Source organism: Leptonychotes weddellii, chromosome 4 (assembly GCF_054177405.1).
Source record: "Leptonychotes weddellii isolate Sample4059 chromosome 4, ASM5417740v2, whole genome shotgun sequence".
NCBI classification, from domain to species: domain Eukaryota; kingdom Metazoa; phylum Chordata; class Mammalia; order Carnivora; family Phocidae; genus Leptonychotes; species Leptonychotes weddellii.
The window spans coordinates 87,572,818-87,597,926 of NC_138372.1; the positions used below are offsets into that span (position 1 = coordinate 87,572,818).

At 37.7% G+C, this 25,109-nt stretch overlaps 1 protein-coding gene across 11 annotated transcripts in view; it reads right to left on the reverse strand.

Moving 5' to 3' along the window:
* Positions 1-200: 200 nt before the first annotated feature.
* Positions 201-25,109, reverse strand: part of PHTF1 (putative homeodomain transcription factor 1) — a 45,026-nt gene continuing 20,117 nt past the window's right edge. For 10 of the 11 annotated variants that reach the window (XM_031016909.2, XM_006728469.3, XM_081815705.1 and 7 more), the window contains 16 exons: positions 23,475-23,544; positions 22,845-23,003; positions 17,668-17,824; positions 16,324-16,458; positions 14,711-14,870; positions 13,434-13,607; positions 13,240-13,329; positions 12,019-12,240; positions 8,705-8,833; positions 8,037-8,309; positions 7,149-7,280; positions 6,293-6,379; positions 2,934-3,089; positions 1,839-1,934; positions 1,274-1,399; positions 201-733 (listed from right to left, as the gene is read on the reverse strand). In XM_031016909.2, coding sequence (XP_030872769.2) covers positions 713-733; positions 1,274-1,399; positions 1,839-1,934; positions 2,934-3,089; positions 6,293-6,379; positions 7,149-7,280; positions 8,037-8,309; positions 8,705-8,833; positions 12,019-12,240; positions 13,240-13,329; positions 13,434-13,607; positions 14,711-14,870; positions 16,324-16,458; positions 17,668-17,824; positions 22,845-23,003; positions 23,475-23,544 — 2,187 coding nt within the window. In that variant the 3' untranslated portion in view covers positions 201-712. Of the gene's footprint in view, positions 734-1,273; positions 1,400-1,838; positions 1,935-2,933; positions 3,090-6,292; positions 6,380-7,148; positions 7,281-8,036; positions 8,310-8,704; positions 8,834-12,018; positions 12,241-13,239; positions 13,330-13,433; positions 13,608-14,710; positions 14,871-16,323; positions 16,459-17,667; positions 17,825-22,844; positions 23,004-23,474; positions 23,545-25,109 lie in introns of those variants that run through there. The other variant, XM_031016917.2, reaches the window with a different exon arrangement.

Below are 25,109 nucleotides of genomic sequence, written 5' to 3' on the forward strand. Positions count from 1 at the left end.
CGTGTTATATGATGGACATGAACGAGTACGTGAATTACATGGCACATTACATGCATGTCTCTTTCCCCAACTATGCAGTTCTTAGGATTAACTTCAAAACTGTAAACGAATTAAAATTTTCTCCACCATTAACTGAAATTCACAGGTTAAAAGGTTATTTTTGTTTCTGCAACAACAACAAAAAAGCCTAGAAACTGAAATTCTCCAAGAAAATTCTTTTATTTGGGTTCAACCTAAAATAGTTTAAATTTGATATCTCTCTGCTAGAGAAAAGAAATCTCCAATTGTTTAGACTTAACAGAAAAGTACTGAATTTGCCATTTCCAAGAGAGGATATTTTCTTCATGCGTCAGGCATCTACCATAGTAACCCAAAAGACTACTTGCAGTAAATGTAACTGTCACAGCACTAAAGTGCCCCAAATCAACTTTCCTAACTTAGAAAGTTGTCCTTATGTTACCACAACGCACGATCTTTAGTCTCCTGACTATTCATATTATTTGAAAACCATGAAAATACAATTTTGGCGTGCACGCCCCGCTGGAAAAAGATCTGTTCCTCTGAAAACACCATTCATAAGATTAGGCAGAGCTGAGGGCACCTCTGTGTGTGAACAAGCAGGTGGGTGTCTCATGGTTTCTGCAAGTCCTCTCCTTCCTCAATGGGTCAGTACTGATGCCAGCAAGGGAAGAGTCCAGGCACATGGCTCAGCTTATGACTTAATTTTCCACAGCTAAGAAAAGAAAATCACCAAAATAAGTTAGTTTTAAGACCAACAGTTGGGGTTTCCAGGGCACTTACATGACTATGAACCGAGAACCCTTTACATGAGAAGAACAATAGCAACCACAGAACACCATAGAAAAGAAACATGAACAATTCCCAGGGTCAGAAATGACATACTGCAGTTCATGGGTCTTGGGTTTTCATTCGTTCTACCTCTGTGCATTTCCCTAGATGAGAGGATGACCATTCCCCAGCCCATGCTACTAGATTGACATGAGATTCAAACTTGATTTTGTGTTCCATTCAAGAGCACAGTCTATTCTACTTGTGTCAAATGAGAAAACCTAAGCTCAGAAGCCTGTGCACCACCATCAAAATGTCTATTTTACCTCAAGAGATCTTTCCATGCCACTCTCCAGTCTCCCAATATCTCTCTCTCTCTCTCACACACACACACACACACACACACAGGGTGAAGAGCAAGGATTATAATATTTGGTAATTTTTAAGACTAAGGCAGATGCTACAGAGTACTCGTCCCACTTACTCTTATATTAAATCCTAGAAGATCACTTATAACACCTGAGACAGCAGAAAGGATAACGACTCGTGTGATATTGTAGATTAAGGGATTCATTGTCAGTCCATAGAGTCTAAATGGTGTGTCCAGCTCCTACAAAAGCAGGAAAGAACAGAGATGAGATCCGTGACCTCTCGATGGCCCCCAGTGATTTCTGGGCTGTTTTTTAGGTCTTGGGTGAGGATGACTGCGTCAGGCCATCTTTCCTTCATGTTCAATAGCTGCTTTCAAAAAACCTGTAATGGACTCTCATCTACTTTTCCACTAGCTAAGTGTTTAAAGGTGGGTTTGCGCGGTATGTTATTTGTGATTTTTAAAAAATCTTAATTTGAAAAATGTGACAGACGTCAGCAATAACCAGAACCTGGGTAACGAGATGAGAAATTTTTTTCTATATAGTCATTAACCCTAAACTATCAAGTTGGCATTTTTAATGTATACAGCCTGGCATCTATCTGCTGCTAGGGTCTCCTCCAATAAGTAAAGCATTGATTTAAGTGCTAGTAAAAGTGTATCACAGGGTGTTACTTACTTTCAATAACTTGGTGGACAGCTTTAATACATTATTTACTAGAGTAAGCTGTTCTTTCTTATTCGGCTTTTTCTCCATCTTAAGATATAAATTAATCTAAGGGGAAAAAGAGAGATTTAGGTAAATGTCCAGAAAAAGACAGGTACATACTGCATAAAGTCTGGCAGATTCAAGAGTAATATTTTCAAATAAAATAAATTTTGAAATTCCTGCAGTTATTTCTAAGGAACACATATGTCACATACCCTACCCCCCAGCCCACTCAGTCACATCTGGCAAAGAAAAGCCACTTAGTGGATTTAAGAAAAAAAAAAAAGTAATTTAAATATCAAAACAATGAAAGTGTAATACTAATTATAACAATTAACATGTGCATCCCTTCAGTTCAAAAGCTCTGTCTTACTCCTTTTGGTGTCCCCCACATAATCTAACATCCTCGGAAACACTAATGGGATGTAAGAAGATAGCTGCTGATTTTCACTTGCTATATTTCCTTATTTTTTCTCTGCTAGGAAATATTCTCCACTATAATTCTAAGGCAAAAAAAAGAAAATCTAATGATACCAAAATGTTTTTATTTACAACTTATGGATAAACATGAAATCAAAAACAAACAAAACCCCTTTATACTACTCTCTGTTTATAAGAAACATTTCCCAGTCTTAAAATCCAGTCACATACTAAAGAGCAAGCATTTTCCAAACACTGAATGTATTCTATGGCTGATATAGAAGAAATTCAAGAAGCTTATTAAACATGCTTAAATGACAAGTACTATAAACATCTAATACTTGATGTGAAATATGAGATTAAAAACATGCTCCATTACCACCAATAAAGATACCTTTATAATATACAAAATACTTTCAGTCCATAAGATCTTAATTCTTACAATCCTGGGACCAGGTGGGGAAGATTATTACCCTCATGTTAAAAAGAGGAAACACTTATACAGTAGCATATATTGGAGCAGAGTGACTTGTAAGTTCATACAGCTAGAAAGTGCTAAACCTAGACTCAACCCTGAATCTTCTGCACAGATCTTATTATGCCATCTCTAACCACAGAACCAAACTGACAAGGACCAATCAATACCTGCTCAGTAAGTAATATTGAAACATTGCTGTATTTCTTATTGGTTTCAGACCCCAGTGAAGCCAGACGCAGTAAGAAAAGTAGTAAAGCTGTTTCCCAGATCAAAAATTCCCAATTATAAGCATCATTCAGGAAAGTTTTATGCCCTTGGAGAACCTATACAAAGGACCAAAAAAAGTTAAGTTTTTCATTTGTCTCAAAATCTCTAGTTACTCCTTTACTCCAGCAATTTAAAAAGATTTATAAGTTACCAATATTTTATACTCAAAGCAGGAGAGTTTTAGTACTCATATAAAGCATTCTCTATTTAACTAATCACTATTTCTTTAAGTTCTCTGGTTTTTCCCTTTGCATGAAAGACAGCAAAAGTCTGGAAGTAACAAAGAAGGAAAACGTACAACAAGTAAAATAAGACAAAGACATTTCCAGCCTTTTAACCACTAGTGTGCCTACTCATGATTATGTGGTGACCATTTTTCAAAGTATTAAGTTTGCATTTATATGACTAGTAGAGCTTCCTAAAACATGTGGCCCATCCTGCTGGTATGACTAGAAAATCCTGAGGATCGGGCTCTTTACTCCATTTGAGGAGTAGTAACAACAACAAATAACAGCAGCAGCAGTTACCAGTTATCAAATGCCTATTATGTGTCAAGTTTTCTGGTAAAAGTCTTTGGTTTTTTCAAAATTTACTCAAGTAAAGCCCAAGGTAAAATGGAACTGACTGAAAAAGTATACAGAGAACCCTAACTGAAACCAAATGCTGGCCTTCGGAAAACCAGTAAGTCCCAGAGCAGCTCCCTTCTCCATCTCTCTTCCTCGAGGGCCATTTGGGCTCTCATCACCGCTCCTCTTAGCTAATTCTGTTGCCTTCCAAGATCCTTGGTTACTGCTCCCCCAACTTTGACTTGCTCCCGCTTTGGTTTATCATAGCACCCTACTGGCCCCACTGACCCCCAGACCTTTCTTCTCCAAAGTCCACCACTGTTATCTCAGCTTTTCAGTTCTAAGTCCCAAAAGAGGGATACATTTAGCTTAGCCTGGGTCAAGTGTTCACCCCTGCCAATCAGTTATAACTGGGGGATGAAAGTAGCAGCTAGTTGCAACCTAGGTCCACCTCTTCAGCAGGGTGGTTTGTTGTGTAGCAATAGATAACACACAAACCACAGCCAAATGGCTATAAAACCAAACACAAAGAAAAACTCTTAAAACCAGCCAGAGAAAAAGGACATTAGGACATTTTAAAGGACATTTAAAAGGACAAAAGGACATTTTAAAAGAGCAGCAATAAGACAAACAGCTGACTTCTCAAGATAAAACATGGAAATCAGAAGAAAACAGAATCCTAACAGTACTGAAAGTAACTGGCAACCTAGAAATGTATACTCAGCAAAAGCATCCTTTAAACATGAAAGTGATAAAAGACATTTTCAAACAAACAAAAACAGAATTCAACACCAAGCAGATTATTCAAACAGGAGGAAAATAATCCCAGAGAAAAACAGAAATGCAAGAACTAATGAAAAGGGTAAATACGTAGGTAAATATAAATGAATAACTGACTACAAAAAATAATAATCTTGTGGGTTTAAAATATATGTAAAATTTAAGTGAAAGACACTAATAATGGGTGAATGGGTAAATGAGATAAAGTGTTCTAAGGTTCTAGCATTACCAAGGGAGCAGAAATTAATAATTTATTGGACTATAATAAGCTAAGGATGTATGTTGTAATCTCTGAGGTCAGTAGTAGTAAAAGAACATATAACAAGTTAACAGAGAGGATTAAATGGAATACTATAAAATATTAGATTAATAAAAGATGTCAAGAAAGGAGAGAAGAAGGAAAGTTAACAGGTAGACCAAATAAGAACTAAATAGTATTTGTATTTATGGTAATTACATTAAATGTAAATGAGCCAGACAATCCAAAACACTAAGACTATGAAGCTAGATTAAGGAAAAAGCAACCAAAAAAAAAAAAAAAAGGATATGTTGATTACAAGAAACATGACTCAAATATGAAGACAAATAAATGAAAGGGTGGACAAAGGTAACATGCAAAAACTAATCAAAAGACAGCTAGTGTGGTTAATATCAAATAGAGTAGACTTTAAGTTAAGAAACATTAGATTCAGAGACATTTCATAAGATCATGAAAGATAAAGAGCCTGACACTTTTCTAGGTTAAAGAAGACTAAAGAGACAAGATAATTAAATGCACCATGTGGTCCTGGGTTGAGAAAAAGAATAACTATGAAGGTCATAAAAGTCAGCTTCAAGATATATGAAGTGAAAATTGACAGAAATAAAGGGAAAAAAAGAGAAATTCACCATCATAGTGGAATTGAACACACCTCTGCCAATGGCTGAGAATAAGCAGACCAAAAACACGAGTGAGGATGTAGGAGATGCAGGCAACGTAACAAATAAACTTGAACTAATTTACGTAGAGAGAATGTTGTTCACCCAAACAACAGAATACAAGTTCATTTAAAGCACTGATGGGGATTTAATGAAACGGACCATATGCCAGATAATAAAGCAAGCCTCTACAAATTTCAAAGGAGTAAAAACATTCAGAATATATTCTCTAACCACAGTAGAATTAAGTTAAAACTCAATAAATGGAAAAATACAAGAATAAGCTTGTAACTTCTTATAGTGAAGAAAGCACAAAGGTCCACCTGGTAAAAAAAAGGTACAGGGACCTACTGAAAGTATACAGGAGGGAGCTTCAAGGGTCTCCCACTGGCCAAATCTGAGACAATATAGGCATTAAAAGAAATAGAGTAATCGATTACAATCTATTGGATAAAAATCAGAATATATGAGTCCATAATGGAAGGAAGGAAGGAAGGAAGGAAGGAAGGAAGGAAGGAAGGAAGGAAGGAAGGAAAGGAAAGGAGGGAGGGAGGAAGAAAGAAAGGAAGAAAAGAAGGAAGACGGGAAGAAAGGAAGAAGGGAAGAAAGGAAGAAGAAACAAAGGAAAGGTCAACCAGAGAGTGACAACTAACAGATGTGTGGAAGGAAAGATGGAATTAGAAAAATCACTATTTTGTAACCCTCGTGGCATGACAGCCTTATTATCAATCAAAAATTGCCAACTAAAATTAGAGTGATCGTAGAGTAATAAGAATTACTTTATTCTCATTTCAAAAGTAAGGAAAATTAACAAGTATTCAAAATAGCAAAAGAAATTTAGATACATTTAAAAAAATAGATATTTCAACACAACCATGCTGGTGCCTTGCTCTTGAGAAATAAATTTTTGTCACACACACACACACACGTCTAAAATAGATAGTGAACCATATTAGAATTTCCATTTTTCATTAAAACAAATATGAAACTCTTACCTGGGCACAGCAAATGAAAGCAATTGAAAGTGTCAGCAAGAAGACTGAAGATACAACCACATCAACTGAACGCTGTGGACCCCGTCTCTGTGGAGTGAGACACAGAAGTTAATGTTTAAGATTACATTTGGAGACAGCAATGGCCCTCACATCATTCACATTCTGAATCTAACTACATTTATGTGAAAATAAATGTTTATAAGAAGTTTCTGATGGATACGAACCATGAGAGACTATGGACTCTGAGAAACAAACTGAGGGCTCTAGAAGGATGGGGGGGTGGGGGGAGGGGTTAGCCCAGTGATGGGTATTAAGGAGGGCACGTACTGCATGGAGCACTGGGTATTATACGAAAACAATGGATCATGGAACACTACATCAAAAACTAATGATGTAATGTATGGTGATTAACATAACATAATAAAAAAAATTAATTAAAAAAAAAAAGAAGTTGTTTCTGGCATAGGATTTTAACACATTTTGGACATGTTTAACTTTAAGCACTGAAATTCATGCTGTTCCAAATTAAGGGTGTGAGTGATTCACTGATGTATTTTCAGCTGGAATATTTTCCAAAATGTCAGAGAAAGATGCAACTTTCAATTTATGATTCTGCCCTAGGAATTTAAATTGTCTTTTCCCTTTCTAAGCTCTTTTTTACTGACCTCTACCAGCTCAGCAGATAGATCACTTCCAACTTGGAGTCCAGTACGTCTGCCGGCCACTGATACGATCTGTCCAGTGCACAGAACTTAACTACAGTGCCCACTCAGTATCTGCTGCCAGCAAATTTCAGTGAGCAGGTTTCCTGCATATTCTCGCACACACTCTCTATGGTTAGTCGAATGAAACTCACCTTTAGAAAGGAACGCAGTGATAACCATATCTTAATGTTCTCCACTTTTTTAAGTCTGAAATGAGGTATTTCATATTTCCTAGCTTTCCTGGCAGAGGTAATATGGCTGAAGAGTTTTGCAAATAAAAATCTCTAGAGGAGGTTTAAAAAAAAAAATCACAAAGTAAAAGGTACATGTGTGTCTCTGTGTATATATTTATATAATTGTAAACAATATTCCCAGTATATACGCAATAATAAAAGGATGAAATTCTAATCAGGGATCACTTAGATCAAGTCAATAGCTCATGACCCTATTGCTTCCAAAGCACATCCCACTGTAATCTATGTCTTCATAATATGGTACACTCCTGACATTTTCAAGGAATATTCTTGGGAGACCTTTGTGAATCCCCAACTTCACAAACACAAATGTTTATACAGCATTCTGGTCTAGACTTTCCATTCAAAATCACGTTTTTCGCACATATCACCAAGATATCAAGTCCTCAAATCCTAATTCTAATCAAAATCCAATAACCCTATTTCTCACTTGACCATTTCCCACAGAAACATTCTGGCATTGGGAATAACTACATACGTTACGAGTGAGCAAGCACAAAGGCACACTGGGGCACAGGAGCTATGTATGCAGTCCGCCAGGCTCAGTCCCTGCCCAAGCCATGGACTCCTACACATGCGCTCGGCAAAATGCCAGATTACCACACGTCATTTGTGAATAATCAATATCACAAGTGTTTAACCCACAAATACCAAAAGCCCACTCATCAATCCTTCATTGCTCACATTAACTTTTGGAGAGAGAACAAATCAAGAGAACAAAGTCAACTCAATGGAATATCATACGCGAAAGGAGAGGCAAGAAATTTTACTCAATGCTATACTGACCTGTTTATATGTTCTCTCTGCCACACACATCATGAAAAAAAAAATCCAAGTAAGACACAATCGTTCAAAAAAATTAATCATAGACAAAATAATAATAGGTGTAACAGGTGGTGCCCCACAAAAGAGAGTCATGATCTCCTCAGCTGAAATGGACTTTAGCTGGTCAAGGCTCTTCTCACGGAAAAGTCGATGTAAAAAAGGAAAAAATGCTAATCCAATGGTGACGACATTTCCCAGCATCTGATAACCTACTCCTTGCTGATATGCATTAACCTGGGAATTAATTTAAAATGCCCATCACTATTACACAGTTAAACGGAGTTATGAAGCAGTGTTTACCAAGTACTACTTAGATTATTAAAAACTAAATCTGTTTTATAGCTAAAAGAAGTACAGATTTATGACTCTTTGATTTCATTAAAAATCAGGCTTGACTGAGATAAGGAATATTTGCAGAGTGTACCTGAATAATTGATCATGTTCACAGAGAACTTTGTAACAGATAACAAAAATATACTACCAAGTAAATATTCTAACTACAAAACTAAGAAAATATGTATTTGTGTTTCAAAAGCAGAGTCAGTGTTCTGATCACTGAATAGATCCCGTGAAATAGCTGATCATTAAAACAGCTTTTCTGAAAAGTTTGAAAACTCATGAAATCTTACCCTGCTCATGATGATGCCACTTATTTCCAACACAGACATATCCATCTTCTTGCACTCATTCCCTTCCCAGATGATTGCACTAACTCGATCAGAGGCAGGACTTGAGTTCTGAAGCCAGAATAAGTGGTTCTAAAAAAGAAAAACATAAAACTATTTCCATCCACCCTTCTTTCTTTCCTCCATTGGATTTTCCCCCCGTTGTTCAGTTCTCAGGCCACATACACCAGTGCTGGCCCCTCATCATTCTACTCTCTCCTTCCCAGAGCTCATCGTGCCGATGGCTGCCTCCATGATGCTCATCTCTGGTCCCTTCTTCTTCAATAAGCCAATTTCTTACCTGGAGAGAGGCTCAATGTCTTCTGTGATGACGGGAAGCGGGACTCCGGGATCTTCAAGGTGGCTTCCCTGTCTAAAGGTCTGGAAGTGAGGCTAAGCTTGGTGTACTTGCGGCATGTTAAGGAGAAAAGTATTTCTAGAGCAATGTGACCATAGCGGAGGTGGCAGGAAGTTAGGTAGGAAAGCTGCTAATAGGCCTTACATGTTACATGAATGACTGAGGAGTTAAGCCTGTCTCTGGCCTCATCAGGACACAGAAAAGCATAGAAAACTCAGAGGCTTTAGAAAGCTCAAGATTTAAAAAAAAAAAAAGTGCCATTTCCTTCTGCCATATAAATTCTTATTCTTCAAGTACCAACTCAAGTCCCATTTCACCAATATAGTCAGCTCATCGCCACAAGCCTCACTACTCTGCCTTCCTCTGAAATTAAAGACCCTTAGAGTCTATCCCAGACAAATTAGCATGTAATTATATGCTACTTTTCTAATGTCCTCTACTTCCCCTATAATCATCTTGTCTTCAAACTAAAATATAAATTTCTAAAAAAAAGGATCACATGGTATATTTCTTCTCTTTCTACTACAATGCTTAGCATAATGCTGATGATCATTTATTGATTTATTCACTGATGATGCCAAAAAAATGTATGAAGTGCTGACTATGTAACATGTGCCACAGATACAATGGAGAACAAGACAGACGCTATCCTTGACATCAAGGAGCTTACAGACTGATGGAAACATGATTAAATAAAGTTACTACATGGCATGATAAGGGAAGGAAAGAGGGCTTCAGGAGCAAATGAGAAAGGCTTCCTAAGGAAGTATCATTCAAGCCAAGATCTGAAAAAGAAAAAGGAGTGAGCCGAAGGAACGAGTATCAGAGAAAAGTGTGTTCCAGGCAAATAAGCCAGAGGCACATGGGGAACGGTACAGCTCTGAAAGAAGTTCAATTGCGGTAAAGTAGAGCATGTGAGAGCAGGGGGAGGAATGATCAGAGATGAGACTGTATCGGAGCAAATAAACAGAAGCAAATAATCCCAATGGGGGGAAATCGCAGTTAGAGGATTTTAAGGGGAATGACATCATCGCGGCTGCAGTATGGAAGAGCAGATGAAGGGAGCGAGCCCACAGAAGCTGTTAATGATCCAGATAGCCCCAAGGAGGGAAGACACAAGTAGACAGACAGATATTATTCAGTGAAGTCAAGAGGATGTGAGGACCGATTAGAAACATGCTGGGGAGGGTGGGGTCTCCAAGGTTTCTGCCTCAGATGGCCAGTGATGGCATTCAAAAATACGGGGAATAAAAGAAACACAGGGTAGGTAGGGGAATTGGGAAATGATGAATTCCTTTTGATATGGTGAGTTTCATACTACCTTATATAGGCCTTAAAATTCTACTGAAAATCCCAAAAGTGCAAAGAAGGTCAAGATCATCAGGATGCTATGCTTAACTACTGAGGGCTAATGTAATTTAGATGAATTCTCAGACTGAATGTAAAGAATATTTAGATTCAAGCTTTGATAGCAAAATTGAAAGAAAAAAGGCTTAAAGCTTTAATGAGAAAAGTGTATGTTGTTTCTGGTTAGTCTTTAAGAATTGTATACATCTAGGGTGCCTGGGTGGCTCAGTTGTTGAGCGTCTGCCTTCGGCTCAGGTCATGATCCCGGGGTCCTGGGATCGAGCCCCACATCGGGATCCCTGCTCGGCGGGAGGTCTGCTTTCCCCTCTCCCACTCCCCCTGCTTGTGTTCCCTCTCTAGCTGTCTGTCTCTGTCAAATAAATAAATAAAATCTTAAAAAAAAAAAAAGAATTGTATACATCTAATGAAGCAAGTTTTTTTTTTTTTAAAGATTTTATTTATTTATTTGACAGAGAGAGACACAGTGAGAGAGGGAACACAAGCAGGGGGAATGGGAGAGGGGGAGAGGGAGAAGCAGGCTTCCCGCCGAGCAGGGAGCCCGATGCGGGGCTTGATCCCAGGACCCTGGGACCATGACCTGAGCCGAAGGCAGAGGCTTAACGACTGAGCCACCCAGGCGCGCCCTAAAGCAAGTTTTTTTTCATGAAAATGTGTAACCTAAATCAATGGTACCCTAGAGTCAAGAAAATTCACTAATTCAACAAATGAATATCCACCACCCAGTACTTATAAATCACCGTGGAAATATTTAACCTAAAGAACCACCACCAAAACAGAAGAAATCATGATCACTGCCACCAAACATCTGAAATGTTGATTTGAGAACCACTTCTAACCATTCAATCTATCCAGCAGTGGAAAAAGCTCTCTCATGAAGTAACAATCACTCCAGCTCTAGAAGTATTTAAGCAGAGGCCACTGATCATCTGATCGGGTACAAATAATAATGCTAACACTTATTAGGTGCTCACTCTTTATCAGACATTGTGCTAAGCAATTTGTATTACCTCATTAGATCTATCACAATAGTCCCAGGAAGTAGTAACTCTTATTACCACGTAAGAATTCCTACATCAGTTGGAAAGTTCAAATACCTTCTAAGGAATCTCTAATTCCAGACTATCTGATTTTGTAATGTTAATATAAATCCTAAAATTAAAAGCATCACTTGGTTTATACATTATTAGAGAACCAAGCAATGCCATTTCTTAGTAATTCATATATAACACCATGATGTCTAAGAAAATATGAGGTTGATGGACCAAACAACCCTGCTCACATAAAATGAACATTAAGGATCATTCTAAGGAAAATAATGAGAAAAAGTATTATGAATAAAAATTTAGGTTAGGGCAACTCCAGAGTACTCCCCCCTGAGTTCTAATCCCAACATTTTCACTTACAGACTATGTTCAATTTCCTCATCTCTAAATTAGAGATAATAATAATAGTATCTATCATATACGATTATGGTAAGGTCAAATGAGATAATACGGTACCTGGCCTGTAAATACAATGAGTATTGGCTATTATTACCGTCACCTTTACAGACCTGCTGAAAAACATCTTCTTTGGGGTCACGTTTGGTCCCTGAGTGAAGGGTATTCACATGGGCCCCCTCACTGTCACTGGTGACAGACGACCGGCACTCTGGGCCATGCAGCAGATCGTCCCATAGCATATCCTCAGTCTCCGAGTCATGGCGGGTGCTTTCTGAGTCTCTTCTCAACATGTTGAGGCTTCGAGAGCCACCACTCATGCCCGACCTAGAGCCCTTTCAAGGAAAACGGAACACCAAAACTATATTTTTTTTTCATTCATTTTTAAAAGCAATCATATATCTGAAATAAAAGTAAAACAAGTTATCTGTGGTGATGGCTGGCAAGCTTTTTTAAGTGGACCCCCACAAGGCTTCATGTAACAATAATACATTTTAACATGTCAGTGTTGAATTCTGATGATTTTCTAACAAGCAGGACTCTAAAAGGACTCCAAGAAGTTTTTGCCAAATCATGAGATGGTTCCACTCAAGTTCCCTGGGATGACAGTGACCTTTGCAAGCATATCCCAAGGATCTACCCTGGATATAGGTGTGGCCGAGCCTTCTGACATACCCAAAGTGTCCCCTACTCTAAATACCGTGAGCGTGACTGCAGATCTAGTCACATCCCAGGGACCTGGCCAAACATGGAAAGGATAGTCAGACTGAGAAAAGGATGTACGATGCAGCTCTCCTGCAGTACAAACATAAATATGCAAGTTTTTCCACAACCCTGATGGCCTTGTCAATCGAAACAAAAAAAATCACACTACCACCATCTACCCCGCTCACCACTGAATGATAACCTTCCAAATGGACAATATGCCCATGAGCTGCATCACGATATTTGCTGCTCCCACCTCTCAGGGGTCCTTTCTCAAAAATCTGTCTTCATCAGCATTAGGGCCACTTACAAAGGAATGATGCTTAAGAATGAGCTCCATATTCCAAGTAAATATTAGGGAGCCTTTTGGTCCTCTGGGGACTGAAGAAGCTCTTGCTGAGCATCATCTCATCCAGGATGCTTTTAAGATTAGAGTCAAAATGAAACAGAGCTCCTTCGCTTTCTGGGGGTGAGTAGCCACATGAAAGCTTCCAGATAGGTAGACAGACATTTGGTGGCAGGGGAGGCCAGGCAAATATAAGCACTACTTGAGGACAACCAATTAAAAAAGCCATGGATGACACTCGGGACTAGGCCTTGAACAGGGACCTGTCGAAAGGATACATTACCTGACTGAAGGCCGCTGATTCAAATTCCGATTCGACCAGACTATCCGAATCCCGTGTAATGTGACACCACTTGGGAGTGGTCTTCTTTACCTGCCAAAATGAAGCCAACAAACAAAAGGAAAACATGGCCAATATCTCATTACTATTCAATGATTTAGGAGTTAATGCTGATACTTTCACAAATGAAAAATTACCTGAGTGTTTAGGTGCCTGGTAAGTATTGATTTTCTATTCTTAACTTCACAGCCGTTGTCACTTGAGGCCCCTTCCACACTCCTGCGCAACATCATCATCTGCGTCCGGGCTTCACCGTCCTCCTCACTAGACAGATCATCTGAAATCCCATTACCCAGATGCCTGAAAGCCTCCTACAAAGAGAACAGCAATTTCTTCACAGGGGACAGCCCAAAATACTCTAGTAAGCTGCACATGTGAAAACCAAAAAAGCATGTAAAAACGAAGAAATGATGAAAGGAAACCAAAACCGAACAAGCCTATATATTACTTGGGTCTCAATGAAGAAAAACAGTGAACTCTCTTGGAACTTAACAGGCTCCCGGACGTATTACGAAGCGGTTAGAAGCACAGGCCTGCATCTGGGTCCCGGTCCTTCCACTTACTAGCGATGTAAGCGGAGGCAAGTAACTAGCCTGAGGCTCCATTTCCTCATCTGAACAGTGATGGTAATAAAAGCACCTCTCTCACAGAGCTGTGGGGACAATTAGACGACTTACTACGTGTAAACAGTGCCTGGTTGCAGTAATGGCGCAAGAATATTAGCTAGTGGGCGCCTGGGTGGCTCAGTTGGTTAAGCGACTGCCTTCGGCTCAGGTCATGATCCTGGAGTCCCGGGATCGAGTCCCGCATCGGGCTCCCTGCTCGGCGGGGAGTCTGCTTCTCCCTCTGACCCTTCCCCCTCTCATGCTCTCTATCCCATTCTCTCTCAAATAAATAAATAAAATCTTTAAAAAAAAAAAAAAAAAAAAAGAATATTAGCTAGTTTTGTAACGACTCAACACCACAGCCTAACAAATGAGAAAATATTTCAAGACTATACAATGGAAGTGTAGTTTTAGAAACAGAACATCTCTGCTACACCTAGAAAATAGTTTCCCAAACCTCTATCATATATATTCTCAACTGCATCTCTGGAATACGACACAGCGGCCTCGACACTGATCTGTTGATGAAACCTACCAGCCTACTGCTAAAGGCTGGATCAGTAGCTGATGAAACAACAAGCTCTAGTCCTAGAAATTAAAAGAATGAACTATACCCTTCATGTGCTATTCTCCTTTTGGTGTCCTGTGGTTTTACATTTCACTTATTTGTTAACAAGACAAATTACACAAACCTATTAGTATCTATTTGATATCTCTAGCAGAGTCTAAGAATAGCAAAATTTTACACAGGAAAGAAAAGATTTTGTTATATATAAATATATGTATATATATAATCATCTAAATCTTACCCTGTGGCACTTATCTCCATCTGAAAATTTTGCTTTCTCTCTTGTTTGCCACATTCTAATCTCTGGTCGACACTGTTTCTTCTTAATGATAGGATGCAGACAGTTTGAGTCATTGTCAGTTTCAGTCCCTTTGTTACATATCAGTTTTACTCTTTTAATCCTAATTTTAAAAAAGAAAAAAAATAAAGATTACTAGCTTGTTTTCTGAAAGTACTATCTTTCATGAAATCATTTGCTTTTGAAGAATTCAAGTTGATCCTTGAACAACACGGGTTTGAACTGCAGGTTCTACTTATTCGTGGATCTTTTCAAAAAATATAGTACAGCATTATAAATGTATTTCCTCTTCCCGATGATTTTCTCAATCACATTCCTTTTCCTCTAGCTCACTTTATTGTAAGAATACAGTACATAATACATATAACATACAAAATATGTGTTTATCAACTATTCACGTTACTAGTAAGGCTTCCAGTCAACAGGCACCCCTAGCCCCTGTGCTCAAGGGTCAACTGTATGTTATTCTGGAAATCAAGAAAATTCAGAAGCCACATTTTTCAGGCTTCTAGCTTGCCTAAGGGTATAGGAAGCCAGAATACAGGTATCTCTAGTCTCCAATTAATATTGAGAGCAAGCCTCTTCTTTTCAGTTTTGCAAGGAAGTGGTTCAGTCTTCACTCTCCCTCTCAAACACGGTACCAATGCCTACCTCACAACCCCTGTTTATGCCACTCACAGAAACGTCTTCCCTCTTCTGTCCTTCAAAGCCCAGCAATTCTTGCCTCCTTCATGACTCCTGCTGACTACTTCCCCCCTGAATAATCACTCCGTCTGCTGAACTGCATGGCCTTTAGTCAGCAGGTAACCACTTACGCTATTTTTCCATTGCTGGCATTGCATCTGATTAGACAGTAAAATCACCGAGAACAGGGCTGCCTGGTATGCAGCACAACGTTCAGCACAAAGGACCCAAACTAAAGAGTGTAACCTGGCTTTAGAACAGCATGTGAATATGCAGGCATCCCCCACTTGTCAAAAGTTTGCGAAAGCAAAATAAAAGTTTGCTTTTATGAAAGACCTACATTAGGACCGGTGTTTGCTAACCGGAAGAACTCTGCAGAGGATTTCTGCTTTCACGAGAAAAGCTGGAGAGTAAACTAGCCATCGGCATTTGTTTTGCAGCAAGTGGTGACAGAAGCAGGGCGCCCGCCAGCAGCCAGGGCGGCCTCCTGGACTTCCTTCGGGCCGGGAGCTACACTCAGCATCTCGGCATCAAGCCACGCCCCCAGAGCTTTCAACTGCAGCTGTGAGCATCTGTGCTGTGTCTCAATTTCTTTTGTGCATCCGTTAGCAAGATGCATCCTAAGGTATCAGAAAAGCCTAAGCGAGGCTATTTTTTGGATCTGAGAAGGCTCAAAAATGTTTCCATGTAAATTCATGGTAATTGCTTCTTCACTTTATTCCATTTCAGCCTACGAAAGGTTTCATAGGAACACTCGACTTTTGGAAAGTGGGGGAAACATGTACTTCATCTTCAAAAAAGGAGTGGCAAAAGCACTTTATTTTTGATGTGAATATAAAATCAAGTAAACATTCCAGTGTGAGACTTCCCACCTGTTGCCAAAGAGGGTCTCCCAAAAACTGCCAATAAGGGGAAGAGACTCCAAAGTTTCTACTCCTCTGACTTTATCAGAGGAGTTACTTCCATTTTCTCGGCTCCCATCGCCATTGACAGTTTTCCGTAATTTTCTACCAAAAAAAAAAAAAAAATTGAACAACTTCAGATTATTCAAGAACTTTTGTATTTCTGCCCTAAATATCCCTACAGAAAATGATACCAATGGGTTACAATATGAAATGAAGTATAGTGAATTTCATATAATGAGGGTAAATCATGCAATAATGTTTCTGACTGAAGGGCAAAATTGGATTCCAAACCAAAGTCCTACGCTATCATTTTGTTCAATATTTAAAGAAATGGAACTGATATTCTGAGTATGACTGAGAGTCTTTTCGGGAACACTCAACACCACTAGCAGAAGGAACAATTCCTTTAAATATGAATGGCAAAAATCTATGCATTGGACACACTTTATCAGAGAACACAAAATAACAGCAACTGATCACTTTGATTGATACCTGAAGCAGTTAAAAGATTCATCCTATAAATCACAACGGGATACATCTCATGTGATTTCCTTAGAAGTCATTCAATTAACTGAACAGAATTTTCAAGAAATCCTTTTTTTTGAAAAAAAAGTCTCGAAAATAACATTAAAAAATAAGAATAAATATGTTGAAGTTCATCGCACCAAATGAAAAAAAAATATTCTTTAGTAACTGTTTAGGGGAACAAACATCTACAGATATTCTGAGGAATGATGATATAACTTTTGGAAGGTAATATACCTACATTTACCTAAAAAAAATAAATAAATAAAACCTTTAACAGTTCCAAAATCACACATAGCACATAACCAATAAAAACATGAAGTGAATTCAATGTGTAGAAATATCAGATTCATCTCTATTAAAAGCTCAGAGTCCTTGGAAATCCATCTTTATTATGTACCATTGAAAAAAGGTAAAAATTTTAGTAGCACTAACCTAATGTACTAACATCCTTCTTTACACAGTGAATTTTCACCAAATTTTGATTGAGACTGTATTTTGAAGAATGTGTTTTCAACATCACTATTTAAGGTAAATTTTAATAAAGTACAATATAGTGTCAGATTTTTCCTCTTAAACAACTGTGCTGAATGACAAAATCCCACCTGGGATTAAAAGGTCATGACAATGTTTCCTGTCATCGGGAAGAAAAGTGAAAGCCAAAAAATAATTTAAAAGACATGCAAAACAGGAAGATTTTGTTATTAATTTCATCAAAGATTTTGTAAGCGTGTACAATGCCTCTCCCAGAAAATACACGACTACAAATGTAATTTCTCATCTTACCTTCTTCTCCGATTTCCATTGTTTCCCGATGGCCTTGTTATCTGAGTAGAAACAATTTGACAGTGGACAGTTCCCATGAGTAACATAAGGCACAAGGGTCCAAGGACTTCACTTACATTCACAATAGGCATCATAAAATATAACACGAGTGCTATAACTGAAAAGAAGAGGTTTCAAAATGTAAAACATAAAGGCTTGTCTGTATATCTAATCCTAGCAACTGCACAGACTATTGCTACAAAAATCTATAGATTTAAAAAGTACCAGGTAAAAGCACGTAATTTTCTACAGTGCAATCCACCTGTACATCAGTTGAGTGAAAACTTGAAGCCTCAGGCCACAGAGCAAGAGAAGAATAATGTGTTTGAAGGATTTGCTTTCCTGGCAGTATAATAATCTAGATATTTCAAAAGGCTCTCCACCACAAAACAGCTGGATGCTGTATGATACACACTAGGAAGAGTTGTTCCGCCCAGAGGAACGGTATTTTCGAAGGCCCACACTTGCACCAACAGCAATTAGCAAAGCTGGGATTTGAACCCAGGCGACTGCGCTCCAGAGTCCTTACTCTTAACTACTATGCTATACTGCCTCTTCCATATATGCATATGAACTGTCCAAAGAAATCAGTGGTGAAAGACACAGAAAAACAACAAAAACGACATCCAAAAAAAGCCACATACAATTTCTTTCAGACTTTAACATAAAGATAATTCTTGGGATATATAAACTATTCCTATATGGAGAAAAAGCTAGCAAATTCATTTCAGGCCCTAACACCCTATCACCCAAATATAATGATGACAGCACCCAAACAATAAACCACAGACCTTGCGGCCTTGTGAACGTGGATATAAATTTCCTACTGAAAGGCAGGCACTGTGAATGAAGGGATTTTTGTCGATTTGGCTCACTGCTATAGCTAGATCAGTAAGTAGCACATAATGGATACTTAATATTTGTTGAATGAGCAACTAAAATACTATCAACATAAATCTGAGTAATTCACCAAGAGCATGCAGGGTTTATGCTGGAAGGAAAAATCGATCTCAGAGCCCTGATAGAACAATACATGTATAGACATGGTAGGCACTTACATATTTGTTGACTGAAATGATTTAATCTAATAATTTAATAACATGTAATTTGGGTCACATATATACAAATTATCTCAACTGATAACTGCATAAAAGGCCTTTGTCCCTGATTCCTGGGAGGTGACCTCTACATCCTTGGAATTTCTCAAGTGATGGAAGGTATTCACAGTGGGCCCCTTGGACCAAACCTGATAGTTTATGCCAATGAGGTGACTACGGATGTGATTAGAGGGTTGAGGCTTTGAGCCAGTGTATCAGCCTGACCTCTGGGACAGAGTGGGGAGGAGGGCTGAAGACTGAGTTGGCTATTTGGTCAATGACCAAGGATACCGAAGCTTGGGTGAGCCTCCCTGATTGGCAAGAGTCTGTTAGTATTGCTACTCATCATGGCAGAAAGGGGACCATATCCCTATGGATAATGAAAACTTCCTGTTTGGAATCCTCCCAAACTATGCATCTCTTCTAATTCATATAATAAAACTTTTAGTATAATAAAACTGTAATTGTAAGTATAGCAGTTTCCTGAATTCTGGGAGTCATTCTAGTGAATTATTGAAGGAATCAGTAGGGGACCTTCAAAACTGTAGCCAGTGGGTCAGAAGTAAAGGTAACCCTGGGGACTCCCAAAGTGAGGCTGGTGTCTGAAGTAAGGGGAGTCTTATGAAGGGCTATACCTTTAACCTGTGAGTTTGGCCAACTCCTATAGTGAAAAAGCATTCCATAAAAAAATCAACGTTTGTTCCTGATTTATAATTAATCTTAAATGGCAATCTCTTCTAAAATACTAGGAATATAAAAATATGTCCCTAATATAGTAAAGAAGAAATCAACACACATCATACTAAGGAAGACACTCTGAATCAGGAACAAAAGGGTGATCAGTCTTACTGTTCTTACTTAATGCTGCTCCGAAAATGTTGACTAATTCAATAATAGTAAATGAAATGTATGAAAACGGGGGAGACCAGATTTTCATTATTTGCCAACCCACGTGGTTGTATAATTAGAAAATGAGAGAGAAGCACTGAAAAACTATTAAAATTAATGAGGGTTTAATAAAGTGGTTGGTTATAACAATTTTAAACATAAACTAATAGTTTTCAAATGTAATAGCACTAAACCAGCTGAAATTTATACAACAAAAACAGTGTCATACCTGCAGGAGCAACAACAAAAATAAAAACAAATATTTTACTTTAATGTGGAAGCACCAAAGTGCCCACTGATGGGTGAATATATAAACAAAATAGGGGACATACATATATAATGGATTCTTACTCACCACTAAAAAGGAAGGAAATGCACATGCTGGATATGGATGAACCTTAAAAACACGAGGCTAAGTGCCATAGGCCAGGCTCAAAAGGACAAATACTGCATGGTTCCAGTTATATGATGTATCCAGAGTTGTCAACTTCACAGAGAAAGTAAATAGAATGGTTGCCAGGGGCCTGAGCTTGGTGGGGGAATTGGGGAACCAGGCAATTACTGTTTTATAGGTACAGAGTTTCAGTTGGGAAAGATGAAGAAAGTTCTGGAGATGGATGGTAGGGACGGTTGCACAGCCATGTAAGTGGGCTTAATGCCATCGACTGTATACTTAAGAATGGCGAAGGTGGTAAATTATACGTTATATGTATTTTACCACAATAAAAAAATTTGAGTTTAACTTTAAGAAGACCTAAGCAGGCCTCATAAGAAATAAAAATCCTACAAAGCTTTACTGAGAGATATAACAGAAGACTTGATTAGAAGGTGAGATATATCAATTTTCTTCCCATTCCCCCCAAATATATCTATATCTTCATGGGAAGGGGGGGGATTACAGTCTAATTCCAAATTATTTCTTTGTTTTGACTAGGATAAAATAATTCTAAATTATTTTGAAAAAAATAAGCAAATTAAAACACCTAAGAAAATGCTGGAAAAGCAGGATACTAGAGGAATACTTCTGCTCAATGCTACCACATATTAAACAACTATAGTAATTAAAGAAATGTGGTGCAGATATGAGAATAACAAGACAAACTGATGGTGCAGAATATGTGTTTGGAAATAGACCATGGTGTATATGAAAATTTAATGTATATAATTTAACATATCTCAACAAGAAAGAAATTCTTCAGTAACGAACATGTGGAAAAATATTTAACTTCACCTTTATAAGCTACAAAAAAAATGCAGACTAAACGAGCAAAACACCATTTTTTGTATATCCAATTAGGTAACCGTCTTTAAAATTATAATAGTGCTGGTCAGACTGTGGTAAAACAGGCACTCTCATCCACTACTTTCCAAAAGAAGTGTGCCACTCGCAATTTCACTTTATGTTCTAAAAGCCTTAAAATGTTTATATTCTTTGATCCCTTAATTCAATTTCAGAGAATTCTAAGGAAATAAGATAAAATATGGAAAATTTTGTTTATGATGGCATTATTAATAGGAAAAAAAAAACCCAGGAACAATCTAAATGCTTACAATATGGGAACAGTTATATAAATTATGGTACTTTTATATAATGGAATATTAAGTAGCTATAAAAAGTATTTATGGTAAGAGACTCACACAGACATGAAAATGATTATTTTAAATTGTTGGTGTATCCATATGATGGAATATTATGCAGCCATTAAAATGACAGCCATTTCATTACAATTAAATAAAACTAAAAATTCAGTTCCTTACTCACACCAGTCACATTACAAGTCCTCAACAGCCACATAGGACTGGGTAGTACAGACACAGAACATTTCTATCATCATAGAAATTCTATTGGACAGCACTGTCACAACTTTAGAAAATTAAACTTATAGATTTGTAAATTCATACATTTATCTTTCCCTCTATAACTTTATTAAACAACTCAAAAAAACCCCAGCACAGATAAAAGAAAACAAAAATCACCCCAAATCCTTCCACCCTAACCCAACCTTCACCTACTCTGTTCTAATACATGTCTTTTTGTTCAGGTATAACCAGAGTGCATACGTGGTCCCATTTCGAAAAGTATTCCTGGTAGGCAGTGGCCATATAGTGGTATAGAGAATGTGCTGGACTCCTGCACATAGTGAGAAGAGAAAAGCCAACATCAGGTAGTTGGGTAATGCAGAAATTAAAATAGATTCCTGGGGAACAGTAGGACTATTTAGAAAGTATAGATAGGGATGGCCTCTCAGTGAAAGTTCCATCTGAGCTCAGATCCTAAAGATGAGAAAAAAGACAGCCATGTGAAAAGCCTTAAGATTGTTTCAAACAGAAGGAAGAGCTCAGTGCAAAGACAGAAAAAGGCCATGATGCCCCCAGCGAGCAAGGAATAGGGCACGGCCTCTGAGAGGCCAGCAGGGAAGAGATCATGGAGGGCCCTGCAGGCTGCAGTGAGGAGTCTGGATTTCACTCCAAGGCCAATGAGAAGTCTCTCAAGGGTTTTAAGCAGGAAAATGACATGATATGGATTCTACTGTAAAAGATTTCTCTAACTGGTGTGAAAAGAATAGATGGTAGAAAGGAGGCTCAGAGTAGACATTATTCCAGTGGTCTAGGCAAAGCAATGCTGGTGTGGTAGACCATGGGAAGAAAAGAAAAAAAAAAAATCCAGAGTGCCATGTTGGATATGACAGGTTCAAGATCCCTTTTAAATCTCTATACATAAATGCCTGAAAGCAGGCAGTTAGATTTACAAGTCGGCAGTTTAGCAGAGATCTGGCCTGAAGATAAAAATTTGAGAATCACCAGTTTATCAGCTATATTTAAACAATGGGGTTTGATGAGAGTACCTAGAGAAGAGAATCCAGGGTCCAACCTTGAGGTAATCCAATATTCAAAGGTCACACAGAACAAAGATTGAAAAGACCTGGCCAGTGAGACAGGTGGACAGAAATTCAAGAAAGATGAGTTAGACAACTGTGTTTGCCTCTGTGAGCAAATAAATCTAAGATGATCTCCAAATGGTGTATATCCTTTCATTTCTTTGCACTTTAAACTCTCAAATGAACGGGTAAATGTAAGGACAGTAAAGTCTGCATTATCTAATAGCAAAAGCAACAAAGAGAAACGGTTACAGTATTCCACCCCTCTCATTACCTTGCATGAGGTAAAGTAGTAGCAGCCAAACAAAGATTCTTAAAGAGGTAACCTGAATCCACCAACTGCTGAACAATGGAAACAACACAACTCGAACAAGCCCCTTCCGAGTCAGAGATGTCCATGGAATTTCAGGTTTGGCTTTGGCAAATGTTGAGCCTTTAAATATACAATAAAACAAAACATCAAACATTTACATACACTATAGTAATGCCTACTTGTAACACTGTATTAAAAACAGCTGAGAGCAAAAATCACCATACAACCTGTTTGGTTAAAAAAAATCCTCTTAGATATTCATTAAATACAGTAACTTCTTGCCTCAATCACTAAGACTGGAGCTCAAAATAAGTCAGGCTGACTCGAATGTTATACAATATATTTTTCTCAATTACACAACAGCAGTTTCCAAGTTCATCCCTCTTTCACCCTAATGTGATTTATATAACCACAAAGAAGCAAAGCAAAGGGAAAAAAAAAATCCCAAGGCCTGAATGATGAAGGAAGAATATTCCTTTTGGAAATTAAAGTACACCCTCATATAGGGACGATATCTAAAAAAGAATCTCTAGCACCACTATGAAATAATATAATAAAATACATAAGAAACAAACCAACTTTACAACTCACCTCTAATTAAGTCAACGTCAATCAAGTCTGGTTTTATGTGACCCATCTTTTTTGGTTTGTTTTTGAAGCCCTACGATAAGATAAAACAAAACCAGAGATAAGGGTAAAAAGCCCTTTTAAATACAAAAGGTAAACTTACATTTCTTTTTTTCTATATCTGACTCCCTTTTACTGGGGACACTTTAATCCTAATGTTCCTTAAAATAATTTATCATTAATGTTTTAGTTTGTAGTTTACCAAGTAATGCAGGAATATACGTTTATCGCTTTTTAAAATGATCCAACAATGTCAAAGGATCAGGAAGTACAAAATAATAGTCCCTTCATTCCCTCCCCTCTCCTCCCGGTTTCAGTGATTAAAAACAAATAACTTTCATCTTTTTTTTTTTTTTAAACCGGTTCTCTTGGTATTTACTTCCATACTTTTTTTTTTTTTTTTTTTTAAGTAAACTCCACATGCAGCATGGAGCCCAACATAGGGCTTAAACTCACAACCCTGAAGACTTGAGCTGAGATCAAGAGTCAGGTGCTTAACCAACTGAGCCACCCAGGTGCCCCTACTTCTATACTTCTAAATAATGTTTATACTGTCATTTTTTAATTTATTGATTTTAGAAATAATCCACTGACTCCTAATACAGCATATGAGAATTTAGCTCTCTTACACAACTAATCCCCACATCCTAACTTCCACCCCCAAAACATAAATCCTTACAATAGTTATATTAATTTTTGATAAATCAGTAATTAGTAGTTATGATATGATCACTATTAAATATTGTTCCCTGTAAGCCATATTTTATATTCTCCTAATTTACTCTACAGAGTCAGCTAAAACATCATTTTCCAAATACTCAAATGCCAGAAAATTAATCAAAGTCTTTTTTTTTCTTGAAAAAAAAAAAAAAATTCCTGGAAATGCCCTTCCCAGAAACTTCTATCTTCCTGCTGCAATCAGACTGGTTGCTCTCGGGGCCAGCTGCACAGCTAGCTCTTTATGCAAGACTTCTCACTATCACCCTGACAACTCCCTTCACCTCTGTGGTGAATCTCTAGCTCTTACATCCCATGTCTCTGGAGTGCATCCTTCAGAAGCTTCCTGAGAAAGGGGTCACAGAAGATATCTTTTTTAAGCCAAGCATGTCTGAAATGAATTCATTTTACCCTTATGCTAATAAAAGGTTACACTAGAGTGTAGAATTCTAAGTTGTTCATAATTTTCCTTCAGGAATTAAGACATTGTTCTACTGTTTTCTAGCTTCCAATGTTGCTGTTACAAACTCTAGTGCCTTTCTGATTCCTGATCCTTTGAATGTCAATTGTTCCTTTCCTTTGAATCTTCACTTTATTCATGGTGTTCAGAAATTTGATAATGATATGCCTTGATATGAGTCTTTTACATCTCTTGTGCTGAGAATCCCTTCTATGTGGCTTTAGGGAAGTTTTCTTATAATTTATTTTTATATTTCTTCCCTTCTCAGACTTAACTTTCCTATTTTCTTTTTTTGTTTTTTGGGGTTTTTTAAAATTTAATTTAATTTTATTATGTTATATTAATCACCATACATTACATCATTAATTTTTGATGTAGTGTTCCATGATTCATTGTTTGGGCATAACACCCAGTGCTCCATG